The sequence below is a fragment of the Amblyomma maculatum genome, chromosome 2, assembly GCF_055883805.1.
Source record: "Amblyomma maculatum isolate TAMU_Amacu chromosome 2, ASM5588380v1, whole genome shotgun sequence".
NCBI classification, from domain to species: Eukaryota; Metazoa; Arthropoda; class Arachnida; order Ixodida; family Ixodidae; genus Amblyomma; species Amblyomma maculatum.
The window spans coordinates 99,914,977-99,935,565 of NC_139345.1; the positions used below are offsets into that span (position 1 = coordinate 99,914,977).

At 45.2% G+C, this 20,589-nt stretch overlaps 1 protein-coding gene and 1 non-coding gene across 2 annotated transcripts; both read right to left on the reverse strand.

The window, feature by feature from the left end:
* Positions 1 to 343: 343 nt before the first annotated feature.
* RpL8 (ribosomal protein L8) lies at positions 344 to 7,092 on the reverse strand. The gene is made up of 6 exons (XM_084594836.1): positions 6,942 to 7,092; positions 6,370 to 6,507; positions 4,952 to 5,104; positions 3,705 to 4,028; positions 2,342 to 2,428; positions 344 to 471 (listed from the first exon to the last, which is right to left on the reverse strand). The coding sequence occupies exons 2-6, from the start codon at positions 6,505 to 6,507 to the stop codon at positions 397 to 399; spliced, it is 777 nt and encodes a 258-aa protein (XP_084450962.1). The 5' UTR covers positions 6,942 to 7,092; the 3' UTR covers positions 344 to 396.
* An 11,545-nt stretch (positions 7,093 to 18,637) lies between these two features.
* Positions 18,638 to 18,709, reverse strand: TRNAM-CAU (transfer RNA methionine (anticodon CAU)). The gene has a single exon. It is a non-coding gene; the product is annotated as a tRNA-Met (tRNA).
* Between the last annotated feature and the right edge of the window lie 1,880 nt (positions 18,710 to 20,589).

Genomic DNA, 20,589 nt, shown 5'->3' on the forward strand with positions numbered 1-20,589 from the left:
TTTACAGTTGCGTCCGAGGTCCAAGGCATGGCAAAGGTTCTACAAACAGCGTCAGAGTTCAGGCTCGAGGTTAGCACACTTCTTCCTCTCACACTTCTGCGCTTCTTTGTCGTCAACGCATGCTACAGTATGACGTGGAATAAGCCACATATGGGTTTGTAATGTCTGAAAGCTTGCAAGAGACTGCCCTGCCTGCTCCACAAAATGTAATGCTGAAAGACATTATTCATCACCTTATCCAAAGTCCTAAAATAAGCTCTCAAAAGAAAAAGTAGTTTATAGAACAGAACAGAAGAATCCCAACTTTACTACAGGCTCATGGCACACAATACACCACACCTGGTTTGGTTGAGGCATCTCTTTTTTTTATTAATGGCAAGCAACACCGGAAACAGTCTAATCGTCCTTGCTCTGGGTAGTGACCTTGCCACCACGGATACGACCCGTCCGCCTGGCAGCAATGAGACCAACCTGCAAAAGGACAACAGCATAAAATGTGCCCTTAGTTTTCTCTGCAACCACAACCACCACTAACCACATTAAAGGCACGAGTTCTTAACAGCAGCATCTGATAAAAGAGTGCAGTTTCATCTGCATTGTACATATCCTGCTGAGCACAGCTTGCTACTGTTAGAATGTTTTCAGAGCCACGCTGAGGCTGTTTTACTGGTGATGGCCTTGAGAGCCATTCCATGACAAGCTTAAACTGGTGCAGCCACCCATTGCCCAGGTTGAAATCGGAGAAGTACAAAAGGGAGCAGTCTCTTGCCTTGAAAAGCATCAGTGGGCTACTCATGGGAATGCTTCGGGACCTTGTGTCAACAAATAATTTAAGCAATGCATCTGCAACATCAGTGTAGGTCGCTTTCCGAAAGCGCTTTCTCATAGTCTGGTCAGCATTTATGCTTGCACTTAAAATCTTGTCGTTGTCTTTGGCAATTTCGAAATGGTAGACTTTGACAAGACCGTATTTCTTTGAGTCGCAGTTATTCGCTCACCAAGATTAGTTTTCTTTGTTGCGACGTCGAAAGCCTTTCTTTTTGCAGTTAAGTTGGACCCGAACCAGGGTCAGCCATCACACTCGGCTGCTTTGCAGCCTTCACAATCTTGTGACAAAAGCGTCCGAATCATCCGCAACTCTAAAAATGCAGCAACGAGAGTAGCACAAACACTTGCACTGAGGACCTAACAACTATACAAAGGAGTAATGCATCAACTGTACACTGCCTGCTCAAGGTAGCAGCACGTAATGCGGAGCGCTGATTAGGGAATCGAACCATTCCTTGTGACCAGCTGAGCCAACTAGCCATACCAAGTGGCAACGCCAAAGTGCGTTGGCACGCGGCAAACCTGCATTCTGCTGTTCCAGTGCTCCATTATTTTTATTGTTTTTTGGATGGCCTTTTTTTTTTTTTTTTTTCTGGAGATGGGGAGATGGTCCGGAGAGTGGAGGAATGAGGAAAGGTCATCACGCCGATAGTAAGGGCGAATTTTTCGAAAGCAGGGTCAAGTTTACGGTGCCTTCAGGTTCGCTCTAGCGAAGTTGTGTGGTCGCGGTTGCCATTCCCATAATACATATTTTGACAGTAGCTCCAACCTCATTCGTAATAACAAGCGTGTTCGTTATAACTATTGCAGTTAGCCCTGAATAACCTAAAAGCATGAATACACGGCACCTATGTATCAGCGCGCACACTACAGCTCAACACGATGCCTGCCGATGTACTAGGACATAGCCTTGAACCGTAACTAGAACCACTTGATGGTGTTGCTATGCCCAGGATGCACATGCATGAAGAGGGCGCTTTGGCATTATAGTTTTCACTCTGTTGCCAGAAAAAGTTGTCATGAAGTATAACGTATTTCTGAACCTTGGCTAGACAAGTAACTGAAAAGCAAAAAAAAAAAAAAAAGATCACTGAACTGGGGAGCAGCGATCAAATCATGAAAACTTCGTGAAAAATCAAATTTTAGAAAGGTTCATAATCTACGCCTTTTCAACCACACTGCAAAAAAATGCCACCAAAAACAGCCTCTAAGTGAGACTAAAAATTGTTTTTGTGACCGCTGGTAGCAAAAAAAACGGGTCGAAATGTCCTCCAAAATGGTCGATTTCTGAAAGCAATAACTACGCGCTTGCTAAATTCATCATGCAGTGACACTATATTTTCAAAACAGGGTCTCGTTTTTTTTAAACTAATTTACCATGATGAAAATGAGTATGTTATGCAAGCATAAATGCAATGTTCTCTGTAAAAAAATTCAGAATGTCACTGCATGAGCTATTCTTATGAACTCCTCCGACAGGCTGCCAGTATGCACATAGGATGGCAACACTCACCTTGCGACCAGCCGAGGCATCTCTCCTGACAGTCGAGGCCTTGCCAATGTGCTGGTGGTTTCCACCACCGTGGGGATGTTCGACGGGCTGCAAAGAGGGTAAGGGACCACGTCAGCATAGGAGACATACAGGCTATAAAATCATCTGAATTAGTCAGAAAACAGTCATAGCTATGCTGGCCCCATGCAAGACCCAGGCTGCCACAGCGAAACCTTCCATACAGTGAAAATTAACTATCACAGTCTCTGTACCAATGTGAACTCAACACAAACACTAATAAAGCTTAATACCTTAATGCAATATTTTTAATAAAGCAACAAGAAAAGCTAGTACTATTTGCTACCTTTACCTGCTAAAGTAATTCACCAGAATTCCCTGACATTAACATAGTTCAGACGCTTTGAAGTAGGTCAGTCCACTAGCCAAATGGCTGACACAGTGGAGGAGGTGGAAGTCCATCGCTCAGAAACAGCCTCTTAAGAATCCACACCCCATAGTTCAGTAACTGAAATCATCACAGCAAGGACCCAGCCTCCATTCACTTACATGCCAGAATCGGCCTCTGCAGGCAGCTTCGCATAGCCCCACCGACCATTGTGATCATTTTAAAAGACCGAGACAAGATTGTAACTTCACTGAAAACTGAAGATCACTTGTATCGAACTGCATCAATGCGCACGAACGAAGTCGACACTATCACCGCTCGGTGCAGTGACGTAAATGATGAGATGTGGTGCTATATGGAAGGTTAGAGAATTTTTAATCAGTCGTGTGCGATGGACATGGCATAAAAAAAATTATTTCTTCAAATGAAACAGCTCTAAAGTTAGTACAATATTTTCATTTGAGATTTTGCTTGCCTGCAGGCATATCTACTGCCAAGGTACACCATTTTCATACCTTGGTTTGACCACTGGCTTATAATTGCACATTTTTCACGAAATTTGAGAATAACGATCTTAGGCTGTACCCCGTGATTTGACTGTATCAGAAACGCTAACTGCAACTTCAGAAAAATGTCTGCAGTGGGCAACCTCCCTGCATTGCACTAATGAAAAAACCCCAACTATGAGCTGCATTACGATAGCAGCCTTTGCCAGCATTAATTTTATGCTTGAAGCAGCCAAAAATCCACCTTTAGCCAGCCTTCCCACTCACGAGTTATGCAGAAGCTGACAATCAGCCATCCAGCTTTTCCCATGGAAGCAACTGCACTTTTATAAAAACGACTATCTCCACGAATGGATCTACAAATACTAAAGCAACAACTGCAGCTCAGCACAGTACCTATTAGCGGAAGAAAAAATGGTTTTCAAACTCGGCAGCGACCAGGCTAGTGCAGGCTGAGAAGGGAGGTACTCACGTTCATGGCAACACCGCGGACCTTCGGCCACGAGTTGCGCTTGGCCTTGTACTTGTGGTAGGCACGGCCGGCCTTGAGAATGGGCTTCTCAACACGGCCACCACCTGCAATGATGCCTACCATGGCCCGGTTGGCTGAGGGCAGCACCTTCTTGGCGCCTGAGGGGAGCTTGATACGAGTCTTGCGTGTGTCGGCGTTGTGTGCAATGACTGTGGCATAGTTGCCTGAGGTGCGCGCCAGCCGGCCCCGGTCACCAGGCTTCTCCTCCACATTGCAGATCACTGTTCCTTCAGGCATCACACCCACGGGCAGCACGTTGCCAACCTGCCAACCATAAACAAGTATGCAGTCAAAAGAATGCACCTCCTAGAGACCGTAGGTCAGTACCTAAAAATGGAACAGTTACGCAAAAATGCCTCTCCCCCCATGCATATTAAATAGTCCTGCAAAATGATGAATGCTGTAAGGCATCCAATGATCCCATAGCATTCCATTAAACCAGACTTCCCCCTTTTTCAAGGTACCAGGCATTGGCTCCAGAGAGTGCAAGTCCAATTTTGCCATCCAGCCTGCTGCCTTCACAGCAAACAACTATCTCTGCAAAAGCCATCGTCACTACACATCACCAACCATTATATGTTTACCAGCATGCCGTAACTATCCACCCCACTTCAAAAATGCCACAAATGCCCCAGACATGTTTGCTCATTGTAGAGGGCAGCAGCCACTCAGAAACAGCCTCTAAAAAACCTCCACACAGGTGGTTAACCATTCAGATGCAGAAATCATCATAGCAGCTACTGCCCACTTCAATGAGAGAGCTAGAGTAAGCCTTTTCAACATGCCAGTACAAACCAAGTGCTTTCTGAAAGCTTTCAGAGGTATGAGACGCTGACCATGAGCACAGTAAAGTCAGAAAGGTTCCCTCCAGCTACACTATTGACCAATATATTCCCACCATCCTTTTGAACTACATTTACCCATTAACACAAGTATATACACCATTTTTTTCAGATTTGGGCATTTGCTTCTTGAACAGTACACTTACTATCTACCGTCTATGCAACCAACTTTTGGCCAGCCTGACGGTACTCTGAGAGCAATAAAAGCACCAAAACATAAGCAATGAAGTGAGAGGTATATGAAATTGCTATTTCTTGAAAATTGGCCAAACACCTCCAAAATTCCCAAGTGCAACTTCCTTACCAGCAGCAAGCACACCAATGGACATCCATCCACTTACACACCTGGAGGGCAGCCTTCTTGCCACAGTAGACAAACTGGCCAGTGTGCATGCCTTCAGCTGCCAGGAACAGCTCCTTCTTCAGCTTGTACCGGTAGGGATCACGGAACACCACCCGAGCAAGGGGTGCACCACGACCAGGGTCATGAAGAATCTCCTACACCCACAAAGCAAAGGCAGCTGCTACAGCAAAAGTCATAACATTCTGGGTACACACAGGACCACACAAACATTTAAGTATGTCTCTACACTGACTACTACTACCACTTTAATCATTCACATGGTCACAGATTGTCCACAAAGACCGCTACCATGAAACTCCAACTTTACTCCTCTCAACCACACAATCTGCAATAAGGTCAGTTTGTCTGAGCTCACTTTTACCAAAAATGCCAAGAATTAGATACACCGGTCACGCTGCTCGATAGTGCCAGAAAAATGGACGCACTGCTCCCATAGCATACTTTTCCTGATGTAAGAAGCAACATATTCATAAAAAGAAAAACTCGACATAAGTATTTTGCAATCAATAAGAAATAGCCCACTTTAACAAAAATAGTTATTGCAGCACTCCGCATTGGGTGTGCTATTACCTAAAGGAAATGAGAGAACAGCCAGCCAGCCTCAATGCGCATCCGTTTTCACTGAGGAATGTTACACCACTGCTGCGGTTGTAGAAAACATTAAGAAAACCATTGAAAGCAGTATTACATACACCATCTGCCTCAGTGTAACAACTGCATTACCATAAATGCAGCTCGCCCTTCGCAAGATATAATACATAGTGAAATGATAGAAGCATAAGGACAAGTTCCTCTGTGTAACAACTGCATTGCCATAAATGCAGCTCCGCCCTTTGCAAGATACAATACACAGTGCAATGATAGCAGAAACATAAGGACAAGTTCTGCTGGGTATACATACACACTTAAAATTGATGGAAATGATAAAACTGATGCCTGTGTTGTACGCATTCTAAGCACTAAAAGGAAAGCGAATAGCGTGCATGAAGGTCTTATGCAGTTTACAGAGTAAACCGAGCTAAATGGAAGGTTTCGGGTGACAATGAACTAATTTCAACCTGTACCAAGTTAAACCAGTCATTGAGTAATGGACTGCATTAGTCAAAGTATGATTTATTGGAGCAACCCTGTCCGCTTCGTACTGAACACACACAACTTCATATTTATGACTCAAGACAAACCTATATGGAAGTACTACGGGTCGAAAAGAGCAAAGAACTTGCTAGGAAAACTAGCTCGCCAGATAGATGTTGACTTTCACTCGATACAAGAAGCGGTGAATTGACTTCAGCTACGCGAAAAATACCTGAAACATATTCCGTGGACATTGGAATAATAAGGAAGCACGCCAACGACATATTTCACGCATTGCATCAAAGCAGCCGAAAGGTAAGCTTACCTTGATGATCCCCTTGATGTAGCCATGACGCTCGGCGTAGTCCACGGCTCGGAGCTTGGGGGCGCCTTTCCTGTGCTTGTTGTGGGAGCGGAAAACGCTTCCCGCTCCCTTACGCTGAGCCCGGATGACTCGTCCCATCTATGAAAATCATCAAGACAATTTTAGTGTCACAACCGATTCAATGGCCACGGCTGCTGCATGTCACAGCACGTAGGAGTCCGCCACGGGTTCCGCAACAGACCGGCAATCACTCACACCACATAACGCGCTACTAATACAAAAACAAGGCCCAGATAAAATAATTCCCAAAACGTAAATGTAAGTTACAACACCTAGTTAATGCAAGAACACGTTACACTGCCAGACACACTGCCAGACACTGCCAGATATGGCAGAAGTTGCGAGAGGCGCCGGATAGCTTCATTACACGCACAACACAAAATGGATATCTGCATCTGAAACTAAAAATACTAGCATAATAGTGTGAAGGAGGTCGTGTTGCACCTGTCACATACAAGGATTGACAATGACCACAATATTTCACATAGGATTTCGATGATTCAAAAACTTACTTCTGTGGTTGCGTATCCCTCGCCGTGAGCGAACGCAAAAAGAGATCAAGCTCCGCCAGCTAATGCCGAAGTGCCGCATCCAACACTTTCAAAATATTTACCTCACTAGCGTTAAAAATTTGATAACCACTATATATAGACTATGTTTTGTATTTAAAACTGCTGTTATATTTTTGAAGTGCAAATGCGTCAAATCCTGAATAACAAACCTATAACATAACGTTGCCTAGCGTACAATATCATCATTATCATAATGAAGCAGACGATACTAGTGCATACTAGTGCAAGGTCAATGACTAGTGCGTTAACTGCGTTAACGTAGTGTTAGTAGTGTAGTGCCTAAAAAAATACAAAATGCTAGCCCGCAATATCTCAGAAAATTATAAACGCATAATACGCCAAGCTCTCGAATTTACCTGTCCAAAGCAAGAGGAAGAAAAAGTTGAAAAATTTCGAATGCCAGGCGCGGGATTTTCAAACCAGGCAATTGCTGTTATAGGTTGTGGTCCACGCAATTATCTAAAACGCTGGTGGTAGCAGTAGCAGCAGTAGTAGTAGTAGTAGTAGTAGTAGTACTACCATCAGCAGTAGTAATAGTCAGTGAGGTAAAGTTGTAAATGTTGGCTTATATAATAAATTGGTTCACAGGAAGGGAAAGGCGCAGTAACTGTCACACTTGCTCTGTGGACACCCGAACCGCGCCGTAAGGGAAGGGAGGAAGGTGGGAATGAAAGTGGAAAGAGAGAAAGAGGAGCCGTAGTGGAGGGCTACGGAGTAATTTCGACCACCTGGGGATCTTTAACGTGCGCTGACATCGCACAGCACACGGACGCCACTTCGTTTCGCCTCCATCGAAACGCAGCCGCCGAGGCCGGGATTCGATCCCGGGAACTCCGGCACAGTAGTCGGGCGTCTTACCACTGCACCACCCTTGTTTTGTTTTTTTAGAGCGCAGCACTTTGGCGCCCTTTCCTGGGTTTCGCGTCGGCGTCAGCATCGGCTGCGTCGGCCTTGCAACCAGCTCCGCCCCCCTTTCATCCCCCCAGTTCGAGCTGGCGCTTCGGCAACCGGAACCTCGCCAGAAGAGAGAGAGAGGGGGGGGGGGGGGGGGGGCTACACTCAGAGGCGAACGATGGGGGCAGGAGCGCGCACAGCAACCGGAGAACACGAGAAAAGGGGGGGGGGGGGGGGGTCGCCGGAGGCAGCGCTAGCAGCGACTGACTGATGCCGCTGCCGCCGCTAGCGAGTCAAGACAACGTGTCTGCGTAAAAAACACTGATTTATTTAAAGGAAGGGAAAGGCGCGGTAACTGTCTCACTTGTTTTCTGTGGACACCGCAACCGCACCGTAAGGGAAGGGAGGAAGGTGGGAGTGAAAGTAGAAAGAGGAGCCGTAGTGGAGGGCTGCGGAGTAATTTCGACCACCTGGGGATCTTTAACGTGCGCTGACATCGCACAACACACGGACGCCTCTTCGTTTCGCCTTCATCGAAATGCAGCCGCCGAGGTCGGGTTCGAACCCGGGTACTCCGGCACAGTGGTCGGGCGTCTTACCACTGCGCCACCCCGGCGGGGTAGAACACCGTCGCCGCCATGCAGAAAGAGGAGGAGGGGGTCCCCCCCTCTTTCTGCGTGGCGGCGATGGTGCTCTCCAGTTGCCGAAACGCCAGCTCGCTATCAGCAGATCACGGTGCGTGCATACCGTTCTCACTCGCTTCACTCGCTTTCGGCGTCAGCGGCATGTCAGTCGCTGCTATCTGTTCATCGCGCAACGTTCCTATGGGCTCACGCGCTGCTTCCCGCGACCTCCCGATAACTCAATTGCTCTCTTCATTTTTCTGACCACAAAGCTTCTTTCATGACAACCAAGAACTGTTAGTGGAGTGTTTCTTGAAGGAATACGTGTGAAAAATAAAAAAAAAATGTCTGTAATTGTAGATACGTGTATTGCTCTAAATCTTTGCCTACCTATCGAAAAGGTGAAACAGCTGATGAGCTGCGCTTAAATTTCGCATTAGGGGGTAACGTAATCGTGGGCACGTGACTTTTTTTTTTTTTTTTTGCTACTGCTGCTGCTGATTCTGCTGCGGAATGAGAGGGAGATATAGTAGTACCAACAGTAGTAGTAGTAGTTGGTTGGTTGGTTTTTGGGTTTAACGTCCCAAAGCGGCTCAGGCTATGAGAGACGCCGTAGTGGAGGACTCCGGAAATTTCGACCACCTGGGGTTCTTTAACGTGCACTGACATCGCACAGCACACGGACGCCACTCCGTTTCGCCTCCATCGAAACGCAGCCGCCGAGGCCGGGATTCGAGCGCCGTAACCACTGCGCCACCCCGGAGGGGTAGTAGTAGTAGTAGTAGTAGTAGTAGTAGTAGTAGTAGTAGTAGTAGTAGTAGTAGTAGTAGTAGTAGTAGTAGTAGTTGCTGTTGTTGTTGTTGTTGTTGTTGTAGTAGTAGTAGTAGCAGTAATAGTTGTTGTAGTAGCAGTAGTAGTATCAGAAGCAGAAGCTAGAATTTCAAGTCCCAGCAGGAGGGGCCTTTAGACCAGCGTTCGTGTGGCCTTGGTAGGCGAGCAGGCCTGGCTAATTACCTGTCCAATCTCCGGGGGAATTAATATTAGGGGGAAGGGGGTTTTAAGCAGAAGCACTAGTCATCCTTATTGAGCTCAAAAAAACTAATAAATAAATATTAAGTTCGTTACGAGTTAAGAGGGTGTCTTCAGACAAGCAATTAAGGGAGTGTGCACCGGCTCTTGGGGCTGTGGGAGAAATAACTGGTAGCGTTTTCCCTACACGCCCCTGTGGGGAAGTGTACACCTCCCTTGTTCTTCTGTAGTTCCCCCTTAATTCGTAACGTTTTTTTTTTTTTTTTTTTTTTACCCTTGATGACTACAAGAGAAACTACCGATTCTCCTGTGTAACAACCCCCTTAGAAATTTACATACACCTCCTAATTTCAAATGCCGGGAAAAACGTATGAGTGCATCCCATGAACTAAAAAAACGACTGACCATTTTTAAATTAATACGCTGATCTGTAACTAGACAATCTGGAAGCGTTAGCACTGCACGGATGGATGGATAAAACTCTTTATTAAGTACGAAAAGGCTATTTTATAGCCGTGATGGGTGGACCTCATAGTCCGGCAGTCCATTGGCCTTCAGCATAACTTCCGATTCCCCAGTCGTCACTGGTCTTGAGGGTCCTCGCTGCGCAGAAAAGCCTCACAATGCTCTGTATAATGGTTGAGGACTAGACCTACCCTATCACCAATACTACCAAATGCAAATTGTAGGTATTGCTGCTCCGTTCTACCCTGGGCGGCCAGCGACAGCTCAGTCTTCTTCCTGATCGATAGTAACGCCAATGTCCATGGTATCGCATTATTTCTGCGTATTCGATCAACGGATCGCCAGTCGATCCCTACACCCAATGTTCCATCTCCCGGTCTCGGTTACCGGGCATAGATACATGGTCGAGGGTCCGTACTACTATCGTGTCAGTGCATATTTTTCGAGATGCATGCGTCGTGACCCGTCAGCAGTTGGTGCGCCGCCTCTTATACGCATCAGACTTCGCAATCGCACGCTTATCGCTTGAGAGTCCGTGACTATGGTGCTTTGTTCTCTGTGGGGGGGGGGGGGGGGGGGGGGGGGGGGGGGCGACGTGCATGGTAATGACACCTCTTTCGCTTCTCTTACCTTGATGTACTTGTAGATCCCGTGACAACGGAATCCAGTCTCTATGACGCCGGTAGAAGATTCCCTTTATCTGTCGTAACCTGCCGAGACATGTCAGCCACGAGGCGGAAACTGTTCCACGATGAGCATTTCTGTCCAAATCTGAAATATTTTATACACGCACTTCGAATAAGGTGAGGGCCCAAGATGAGTCAAGAGGGGGCCACAATGAAAATTCTAGAGTGCTTCGTACAGACCATGACGAGAAGTATGTTTCATTATAATGCATCCTGTAAAACCATATGCACTGCGAAACTAATTAGTGAAGGTACTTTTCATTTAGTTCATTTCAGTTGCCTTATATATGCCTTACGCACGCAGAAACACATCAACGGTATGCTTGTTCAAATTCCCTGTCTCTTTCTGTTCTTTTCTCCTCCTTCTCTTCTCCCCATCCTCACCACCCCCAATCTAAGATGCCGGTGGAATATGCATGGTAAATAATATACAATATATGTTTTGCTTTCCTCCGAATACCACGCAGTTGTGCTTCAGTAAAGGGGAAAACAAGCAGCGGGCAAGGCGCCAGTAGAGGTGTATACGTGAATGATGTGCCAGTTATCGGAGGCGTGTATATAAAAAAAAAAGAAAAAAAAGCAAGCTTAAAACAAACTGAGCAAAATAAAAACAAGCTTAAAAGACAAAAACAGCTAGCTTGTCTACATAAGGACATTTGCGTTGTTTGTTTGTTTCTTTCTTTCTTTCTTTCTTTCTTTCTTTCTTTCTTTCTTTCTTTCTTTCTTTCTTTCTTTCTTTCTTTCTTTCTTTCTTTCTTTCTTTTCTTTTCTTTTCTTTTCTTTTCTTTTTTTCAAGCCATGTCCAAAACGGCGACCTCTTGCGCGTAAATGTGTTGTCGAAGGTGCGCGAGGAAGAAAAAGAAGGGCAGAAGGAAAAGCTATGGCAGTGAGTTGTTTTCAAACCTTTTCCCTCCGATATAAAAGCGCGTGGCTAACCATTTTCTGCGTTCGCCCACTGACATCTCGACATGACTTGGGTAATAACTGCTGGCTATTTGGTCACACTGGCGCGGGGGCTCAAGTGTTTCATGCAGTGCACTGCTACTGGGCCTCGGTTAATGATGTGCTTCCATACATGTCCTGAACCATAGTTCATTAATCTAAACCCCTTGATTCCTATTGATTAGACATGCGGCTCCCAATATCCTGCCTATATTCAAATATGGTTGCGACAACATTGTAAAGGATCGCTTTGGCCCAAGGAAGAGGACGTAAGAGTTCCCCTCGTCCGAGAGAGAGAGAGCGACTGAATATTTTCTCCCCGCCCCCTTTTAGCAGCTGCGTGTAAAGCTTTTCATGGGAGGCCACATTGGCGCCCATTTCTTCGAGACTAAAGCTATAAAAAGCATCCCCCCTTCCCGAATGGACGTCGCGGGTCAAATGACCCTCTTTCTTGATTTGTATATAAACTATTCGTGAGGAGCCGCCACATTGGGCGCTGGACTACGTTCATGGCACGGCGTATGACACCGCGGGACATAGTACAGGGCAGCGCTGAGCATTACGCTTCCCCAAGCTCTCCGCACAGTCGAAGAAAACAGTTACTCCAAGGTTAATAAAATTATCTGTGGTATCCAGCTAAAAGAGTACGCGAGAGAGTTTTACATATCAACAGCTGTGCAGAAGAAGCTGCTGTTCCGTCTCATATGTCCCAGATTCGCGACACCGGGGCATCGGCTCAAAGTCCCTGTGCAGGTACCGGTCGGCTCGTCGACCTGGATTCGCACGCCTCCGCTGGCACCACTTCATAATTATGTAGTCGACTCCGTCACGAAGCCGCTACGAGCAACATAACAAGCAAGCCTAATTCAATCAGCCATTTATTCTTACTGCGTAATACAATAAAATTCAGCACTTGAAACAAAAGGGGCCAACACAAGGGAACTGCGTGAACTTGCAATATAGTTTACTAGTCGTCCGCTCATGCTTTTGAGCACTGCAAAATGCAGCGGGACAAATTCCAGTTATACTTCTATATGCTCTCCTTGCAGCAATTCGTGCACATCCCCGTGATGACTGCATACAAATACACTCCGGCGCCTCCCACTCCCACCTTGTCAACAAACACGGATAGTGCGGTTGCCCCGCGGCGGCGTCGCGAAGGGCCGGTGGCCGCATGGGTCCGTACGGGAAACGCGGCAGCCATTCTGGAAGAGGCTCCACCGCGTGGTCTTTCGCGTTACGACAACGCCAACGCCGTCAAAGCACGCATGTTCCGCCTCCTGTATGTGATTCTGGGTGTCACGATCGTCGCCTTGCTGGCCGGCAGCGCCTCGACAGCGCTCAACTGGCATCGCGGCCTGGGCGTTGCCCTGCTGTTTACAGGAACAGGACTTGCGATTGCCTGCTGGGCCGTATTTCTCTGCACCTGCGCCGAACGGTCGCGCATCTTCTTTGCGGCCATCATGCCCACCTACTTCTTCCACACAGCGGGTAATGCCGAAGTTGACATCGCCGACAAGCTCCTGTGATTCAACGCAACATGGGCACGTGGTCTTTGTGTTTGATTCTACATGCTTCTGAGGTCACCGAGTCGTACAACTGGAAAAGAATATTACATATTTTGTCAAGCCTCCGTTTGTGTATTTTGTTAAATAAGGTGTCGTTAAATCTGAAATCGAGATAATTTAAACTGCCTGCCCGCGGCCAACGGCTGTAACGCGCGGTACGCTCGTTAATGGACAAGCACCGGCTACTTCGGATATGGTAGCCGTGTATACGTTTAATCGGCACGGAAAGCGATGCAGCCAAATGCAGCTGAATTGCATGTCGCCGGACCCCAGGCAGGACATGGAACCTGACATCACAAAATTGTCAGGCCGCATAGTTTCGCTTACGTCGACGCATTATATGAACCAGCCCCCCACTAATTTCAGATAACAACCACTTCGGACGCTGATTGGTGCACCGCTATTTTTTCCCTCTTCCGAAAGCATTTCACCCTTACAGCGTCAATACGTATTCAGTCCACACTGTATTTTCAGCTCGCCGAAACAGCGCGCTCGTCAGGGGCTGCTGGCGGCATGTGTGGTATAGCCTTCTCAAGAGTGACAACGCCGAGGCTTCACTGCTAACGCGTAGCACAATGAAGGAGGTCACCAAGGAAGCGATTTCGAACAGTTTCGTTTCGACATTCTCAATGTAAGCACATAAAAGGCTGAACTTCAAGATTTTTGTCGCTCGGTTTTCTCTTCTAAAATTCCAGGGGACCATTCCTCAGTTTTTCACGAAACAAATTTGTTATTTATGTGTGCGACGTGGATGTTTTTGGCAGTTTCGTTGTGCCCATTCGATAAATCGACCTCCAGATAATCGATTCGGGCGTTGCAATAAATGCCAGCAATAAATGTTGGAGTTGTTTCATCGACAGAAGGTCTCCCATTGAAGATATGATAAAATACAGGTGATAGATTTATTATTAGTATAGGGGGAAGGAGGCGGGTGTATCCAGAACGTGTGCATCTGGTGGTTTTTGATAAGGGCTGGAAATAATCCCGTCAAGACCAGTTATGACTCAAACTTGAAAAAACCTTGAGAGCACCGCAAAGATTGCCCACAGAGTGTCATTACTCAGCACTTTTGAGAGACACGACTAGACACTAGTCATGGTGATGACTGACTTACACAAGTCATGGACTCCAAGTCTTGAACATTGGATCTCCGATCTGACTGACCCCTATGACAAGTTACTATGACTCATATGACTAAACTTTAACGACTTACATGTCATGACTAAGCATGATATAACATTTATATACACTTGTCACTGCATACACATTCATGACTGCTAGTATCATATTAATTTGATGTCATATCACACGTTACATTTTGCTTCCACTTTTGCTTCCGCGTTTTGCAGACACGTTTTCGCAAACATAGCCGAGTAAGGCTTTCGCCTTAAAAATTAGATTTGATAAAAAAAAAAGAACTGAAAAAACCACGAACTATTTGTTACAAATCGTGCATAAGAGTGACAGGATGCGGCAGTGGACGCCATGCGATGCGGTGAAGTACGCACTGCGTATACTCAGTATGACGTGCTACACGTACCGAGTTAACCAACAAAGCCGGTTATGGAACTAGCGGAGGTGCATATAATTGGCTTTCTCTCTTCACAGAAAATCACGTGCACATAATACAGTGCATAATGCAGGTATACAGGGCATCCAAGCTAACTTTAACCAAGGGTTAAAAAATAAAATATTTGAGATAGGCCGAGAAACCAATTGCATATAGAGCTGCCAGCTGTATCCCAGTGTGTTGCTGGGCGAGTTGGTGACTGACTGATCGTGGTAGAAGAAAATAGCGCAACAGACGGGACAAGGACGTAGACACGTCTACTTCTTGTCCCGTCTCTTGCGCTATTTTCTTCTACCATGACCCTGCCAGCTGTCTTGCGTACTACAGGCAGTTTATATTTTGCAATTAATTAGTAAGAAAATTATTATAAATTATATATTGTCTTCAGACAGTAACTATGACTTACAAAATTGGAGAGCCCCTTCAGAAACTCCCATTCCATTTATTTGCGATGCAGAAAGCCTCATGTATATCTTTTTTCCGAGCACCAAAGAAAGCCCGCAAAATACAAAAAAAAAATCGCGTGACTGCAGGATTCGCGCGCCACGATTGTGCTGCTTGATTGAAAGAAATCACCGGCGGTTGTGGCTGCACGGCCCTGTTGCAGCGGAAGGCCGATATGTCTGCGCTGGTTCCTTCGCCCGCTTGAGTCCGTCGGCGCTTGTGACGGCGCGCATTCAAACAGAGCATACAGAAGAGAATGAGAAAGAGAGAGAAATAAAGTTTATTTGTACCCTTCAAAAATGGTGGGGAGGAAGGCTTTAGCTTAAATCCCCATTCATTCCCCTAACCGTCAGCCGAAATCCCTTGGGACTCGGCAGCGGTCAGGCCGAGACCGTTGATTTTGCGTTGCTCTTCTGCTTCAGGGTTGAGCACGGAGTAAGGTCTATCTTACTCCGTGGGGTTGAGTAATGCGGTCTCCCAGGAATCTATGTTTCTATTCAGGTTGTTATATGAAGGGCATGTCCAGACCATGGGGACTAAGATATAATAGAGGAATATATCGAGCCAACTGGGTTAAAATGTTCCGCCGCCGAAAAGTCAGAGGCTCTTTTTCTGTCATCTTAAAAAGGGAAACCGAACAGTCCCTCTTGCAAGGGATATATATTGCTTTACGAGTGAATGGCATTGCCATTCAGTGGATGCAATGAGTAATTACTCCCTTATTACAAATATACTCCACCTTGGGGGATTCCCCTAAATATTTGACCAACACCATTCCCACTTGGAGTTATAGATCAATTCGCTCTCGCCCTATATACATCCGATCTGCTGACCGTCCTATTTAGCTCAGTCGGTAGAGCGACTGCCCCGGAAAGGCGGTGGTGCCGGGTTCGATTCTCGGATCAGGACGAATTTTTCTTTAACTACGAAGTTTCTGAGAAAGATGTATAGCTTTCCTTTGTAGCCGTATGGCTGCGTTTGGGTGGATGCAATGAGTAGTTACTACCTTATTAAAGACCAGATTCGCAGCTTTCCGCGCTTGCGGTATTTCTCCCTTGTACCAGCATTCTTGCATATGGGTTGCAAGATTCCGAATGGAACCGTCGATGATTGCTGAGCATCCCGTGATGCTGGCGATGGTTGCAGCGAGGTCGCTGCGCTCGCTGTAACTTAATTCATTTTATTTCCAATTGGGGTAATATTTGTAATCAAATGGAAATAGAATTAAGTTGCAGCGAGCACGACGGCTCGCTGCAACCGTCGCCAACATATCAGTCTACCGCTGGAACTGATCTGTCGACTCAAGACCACAGATGATTTCATTCGCTCAAACCATGGTTGAGAGAAGCACAATCGTGGCACTAGAATGTGCTATTCACGTGATTTTTTTTTTTTTTTTGTATTTCGAGGGCTTTCTTTGGACCTCTGGAAAATATACACGTGAGGCTTTCTTTATAGCAAATAAATGTAATGGCGGTTTCTGAGAGCACTCTCCAAGTTTGCAAATCACATTTATTGCCTATAGTCAATATTTTGTAATTTGGAAAAAAAAAATTAATTACTATAGTTAGCTAATTGCGAAAATGATAAATGAGAATTACCTGTGGTGCGCAAGACGGCTGGCAGCTGTATGCAAGTGGTTTCCCTCACCTGTACCTCAAATGTTTTATTTTTTAACCCTTGGCTAAAGTTAACACCCTGTATGTAGCAACATTAAAAATGTACTCTTATTTTCGTCCACCGCTGAAGGAAGCAGGTACCAATTAAATGTTATAAATCAACTTGAAAAACAGCAGGCTGCAGTGTTAACACCAAAAATACCTGTTGCGTAGCTTTATTTGTAATGCGCCTTAATAAACAGGTATCACGTGAACAGCTGGTGATGCTTATCTCTCGCCCGGTTGAAACGAAAAATGGCCCAGAGAAAACGTATTGCTTTTCCCGAGTACCCACCTTGGGATTCTGGATTAGCACGAACCGCTGTCACATTTAAGTTTCTTTTTATCGTGCGAATTATTTTTATTTAATATTTAGCTGCTCTGTTTCAGTTATTTAGTTGCTCAGTTGTTCTTCATGACGATGTTCATTTAGAGCAATTGGCTCTATAGTTACATTTCTCAAGGTCATGTTTTCCGCAATTCAAGGTTCTGTATTCATAGTTTCAAAATGGCAACCCAGCGTGGCCGTCGCATAGCAACAACATATGTATACCACGCAACCAAGGTGGTGCCATACCACATATGGCCAAAATAAAACCCTACCACGTGACAACATGACATTTGCATAGTAACAATGCACGCGTAGCGGCATTGCTCGAACGCTGCAATTCAGGCCTATACTTTTTTTCTTTCGCTATATATATATATATATATATATATATATATATATATATATATATATATATATATATATATATATATATATATATATATATATATATATATATATATATATATATATATATATATATATATATATATATATACCGGGTGTCCCAGCTAACTTGAACCAAGGGGTTCAAAATAATATATTTGAGGTAGGTCAGTGAAACCAATTGCATTCAACTGCCAGCCTCCTTGGGCACTACAAGCAAATTTTTGCTTTGCAATTACTTAATTAGCTAATTATGTTAATTTATCTAATTTAATAAATATCGATTTTAGACCAAACATGTAAATTGGAAAGTTGTAGAGCACCTTCAGAAACCCCCATTTCATTAATTGCGATAAGGAAAGTCTCACTTGTATCGTTTTTTCCGGGCTCAGACGAAAGCCCGCGAAATACAAATAATACCACGTGACTAGTGCATTTGTGCGCCGCGATTGTGGTGCTCTCAGTCGTGGTTTGAGCGAACGAAGTCAGCTGCGGCCGTGTCTTCTTGGCCCCGTTAAAGCGGCAGGCCGATATGCCTGCGATGGCTTCTTCGCCCGCGTCAGACAGCCGGCCCACGTGACGGTGCAGTAGCAGCGAGAACGGCGAGCCGACACCACCGACATTCTAACAAGGCCTCCTGTTCTCCCATCAGCGAACGTCACGACAAACGAATGAGCGATAAGGTATCAGCCACTGAATCTGCGCATACAGGCTTGGGTAAAGGGGCGAGATGACATCATGTGACTCGACTAAAATTAGCCAATGTCCAACCGACTCGCCCAACAATCCACTTTGCTTAATCTATATTTTGGTCTCGTGTTTAGCACATATGCATTGTTAACTGCTTATGTGCCATACAAAACTCAATCGAACACAACACCCTGCAGTGTAAGCGATTTTGATTAATTTTGATCTTCTTTTTTTGTTTCTTAACGTTGCACTGCTGTTACTATTATTATACGTACACAGACCATTAGTCCATTTGTAGTCCATTCGCATAGAACCCCAGAATGTGCAAGGCAAAAAAAAAAAAAAAAAAGTGTAGCAGAGCGTGGTTTCGATCCACGGACCTCTGGGTTATGGGCCCAGCACGCTTCCACTGCGCCACTCTGCTAGTTGCACGGCCCATTTGCAAATGGTTGAGTCAAGCAGTCTCCGTCGGTGAGTGCAATAAAATAATTAACTTTGTTAATTTAGCTGTCAACAAAAACAGAATAAATGCTTTTAATTATCCGAACGTTCGAATTATAGAATGGCCCAAAGAACTTTCAAAAACCGTTTGCTTGCCGGCAATATTATTTCATAGCACCTGGATTATGATTGAATCATTTGAGCAAATGCTTCGTTTTGCGCACAGTGCGGATCTCTCGGAGGTTTGCTCCAAAATCGTAAGTGCCTCCGCGGTCCTTCAGCCCGACTACTGTGCCGGAGTACCCGGGTTCGAACCCGACCGCAGCGGCTGCGTTTGATGGAGGCGAAACGAAGAGGCGTCCGTGTGCTGTGCGATGTCAGCGCACGTTAAAGATCCCCAAGTGGTCGAAATTACTCCGTAGCCCTCCACTACGACTCCTCTTTCTCTCTGTCCACTTTCACTCCCACCTTCCTCCCTTCCCTTACGGCGCGGTTCAGGTGTCCACAGTAACAAGTGTGACAGCTACTGCGCCTTTCCTGTGAACCAATAATAATAATAATAATAATAATAATAATAATAATAATAATAATAATAATAATAATAATAATAATAATAATAATAATAATAATAATAATTATTATTATTATTATTATTATTATTATTATTATTATTATTATTATTATTATTATTATTATTATTATTATTATTATTATTATTCCGCGGTTCTTCCGAAGTTGGACGCAGTAGTGGTTGCGGTAGTGGTCATCCTTCGCAAACGGCCCCGTCATCGCACCTGGGAGATGCGTCTCCGCACGAATTAAAACTATGCAATGACCCAGGTAGCACCGAACATTAGAATAATATGTTATAAAATCGTTATCGAAGTTGCCTGAATGTTGCCTAACATTCTGTGACTACAAATAACATTAGTGAACATTCAAAAGAAACATTTTATTATGTTGACTTTTGAATGTTATGACAATATGTTATATAGCATTATGAACGTTATTTTAATGCTACAAGCATATATGTTGTTTCAATATTGTCTCCTAAATGTTGAAATAATATTTGAATCATAACTATAAAATAAAATAGCATATATATTTCAAACACCGAGTCCCATCGCTTTTGCCATTTTTCTTCTAGTAATCATGTTTTTTCAATAACACTTCTTTGCAACTAGACCTTTGAGATGTCCACCGTACAATGAAAGCACAGCCGTAATATTTTGTTAGAAAGTTAGTATACAATGCTGACTGTGCGAAGACATATGGTCTGTGTGAAGTTTGGCTTTTAGGGGTTTCGACTGAGGCTGTGAGAGACGCCGGAGTGGAGGGCTCCGGAATTTCGACCACCTTTCTTCGTGCACTGACATCACACAGCACATATGGCGCCTAGCTTTTCACCTCCGCCGAAAAGCGGCCGCCGAGGCAGGGTTTCGATCCCGCATCCTAGGGCACAGTAGTCTAGCGCCCTAACCATGTGCGCCGTGCATCTCGGCGGAGTGGTCCATTTGTAGGGCAAGAGAACGGGTGTGCGTAAAAGGTGGGTATGCCCTGCAGGACGACTGCCTGGAACGCCAGCAATGGCTGGCCCGCCGCGCAGTTCCTCCAAAAGATGGTTACAGCCTCATCCCAAACAGAATCAAATATAAAGATGTTTTTGCGCCTGGTACAGGTGCGGCCACCTGCATATGCTGACTGAGGCTGCGAACACTGGTCTGTGTGTAGTGCTGGTGCACAATTCTTAGCGGGTGAGGTCTGTGCGTATAGACCCTATTCACTATCAGGTTTAGCTGGCGGCAGTTGTGGCAACCGGCCCTGTACTGCGAAGAAACTAAAAGCAAACGAAAGAATGTTTCC

Coding starts and splice junctions, on each gene's coding strand:
- RpL8 (XM_084594836.1), bottom strand. CDS start 6,507: ATGGGACGAGTCATCCGGGCTCAGCGTAAGGGAGCGGGAAGCGTTTTC. Junction 4,029..4,951: donor GCAAGAAGGCTGCCCTCCAG/GTGTGTAAGTGG, acceptor TATGGTTGGCAG/GTTGGCAACGTGCTGCCCGT. Junction 472..2,341: donor ATGCCTCGGCTGGTCGCAAG/GTGAGTGTTGCC, acceptor GTCCTTTTGCAG/GTTGGTCTCATTGCTGCCAG.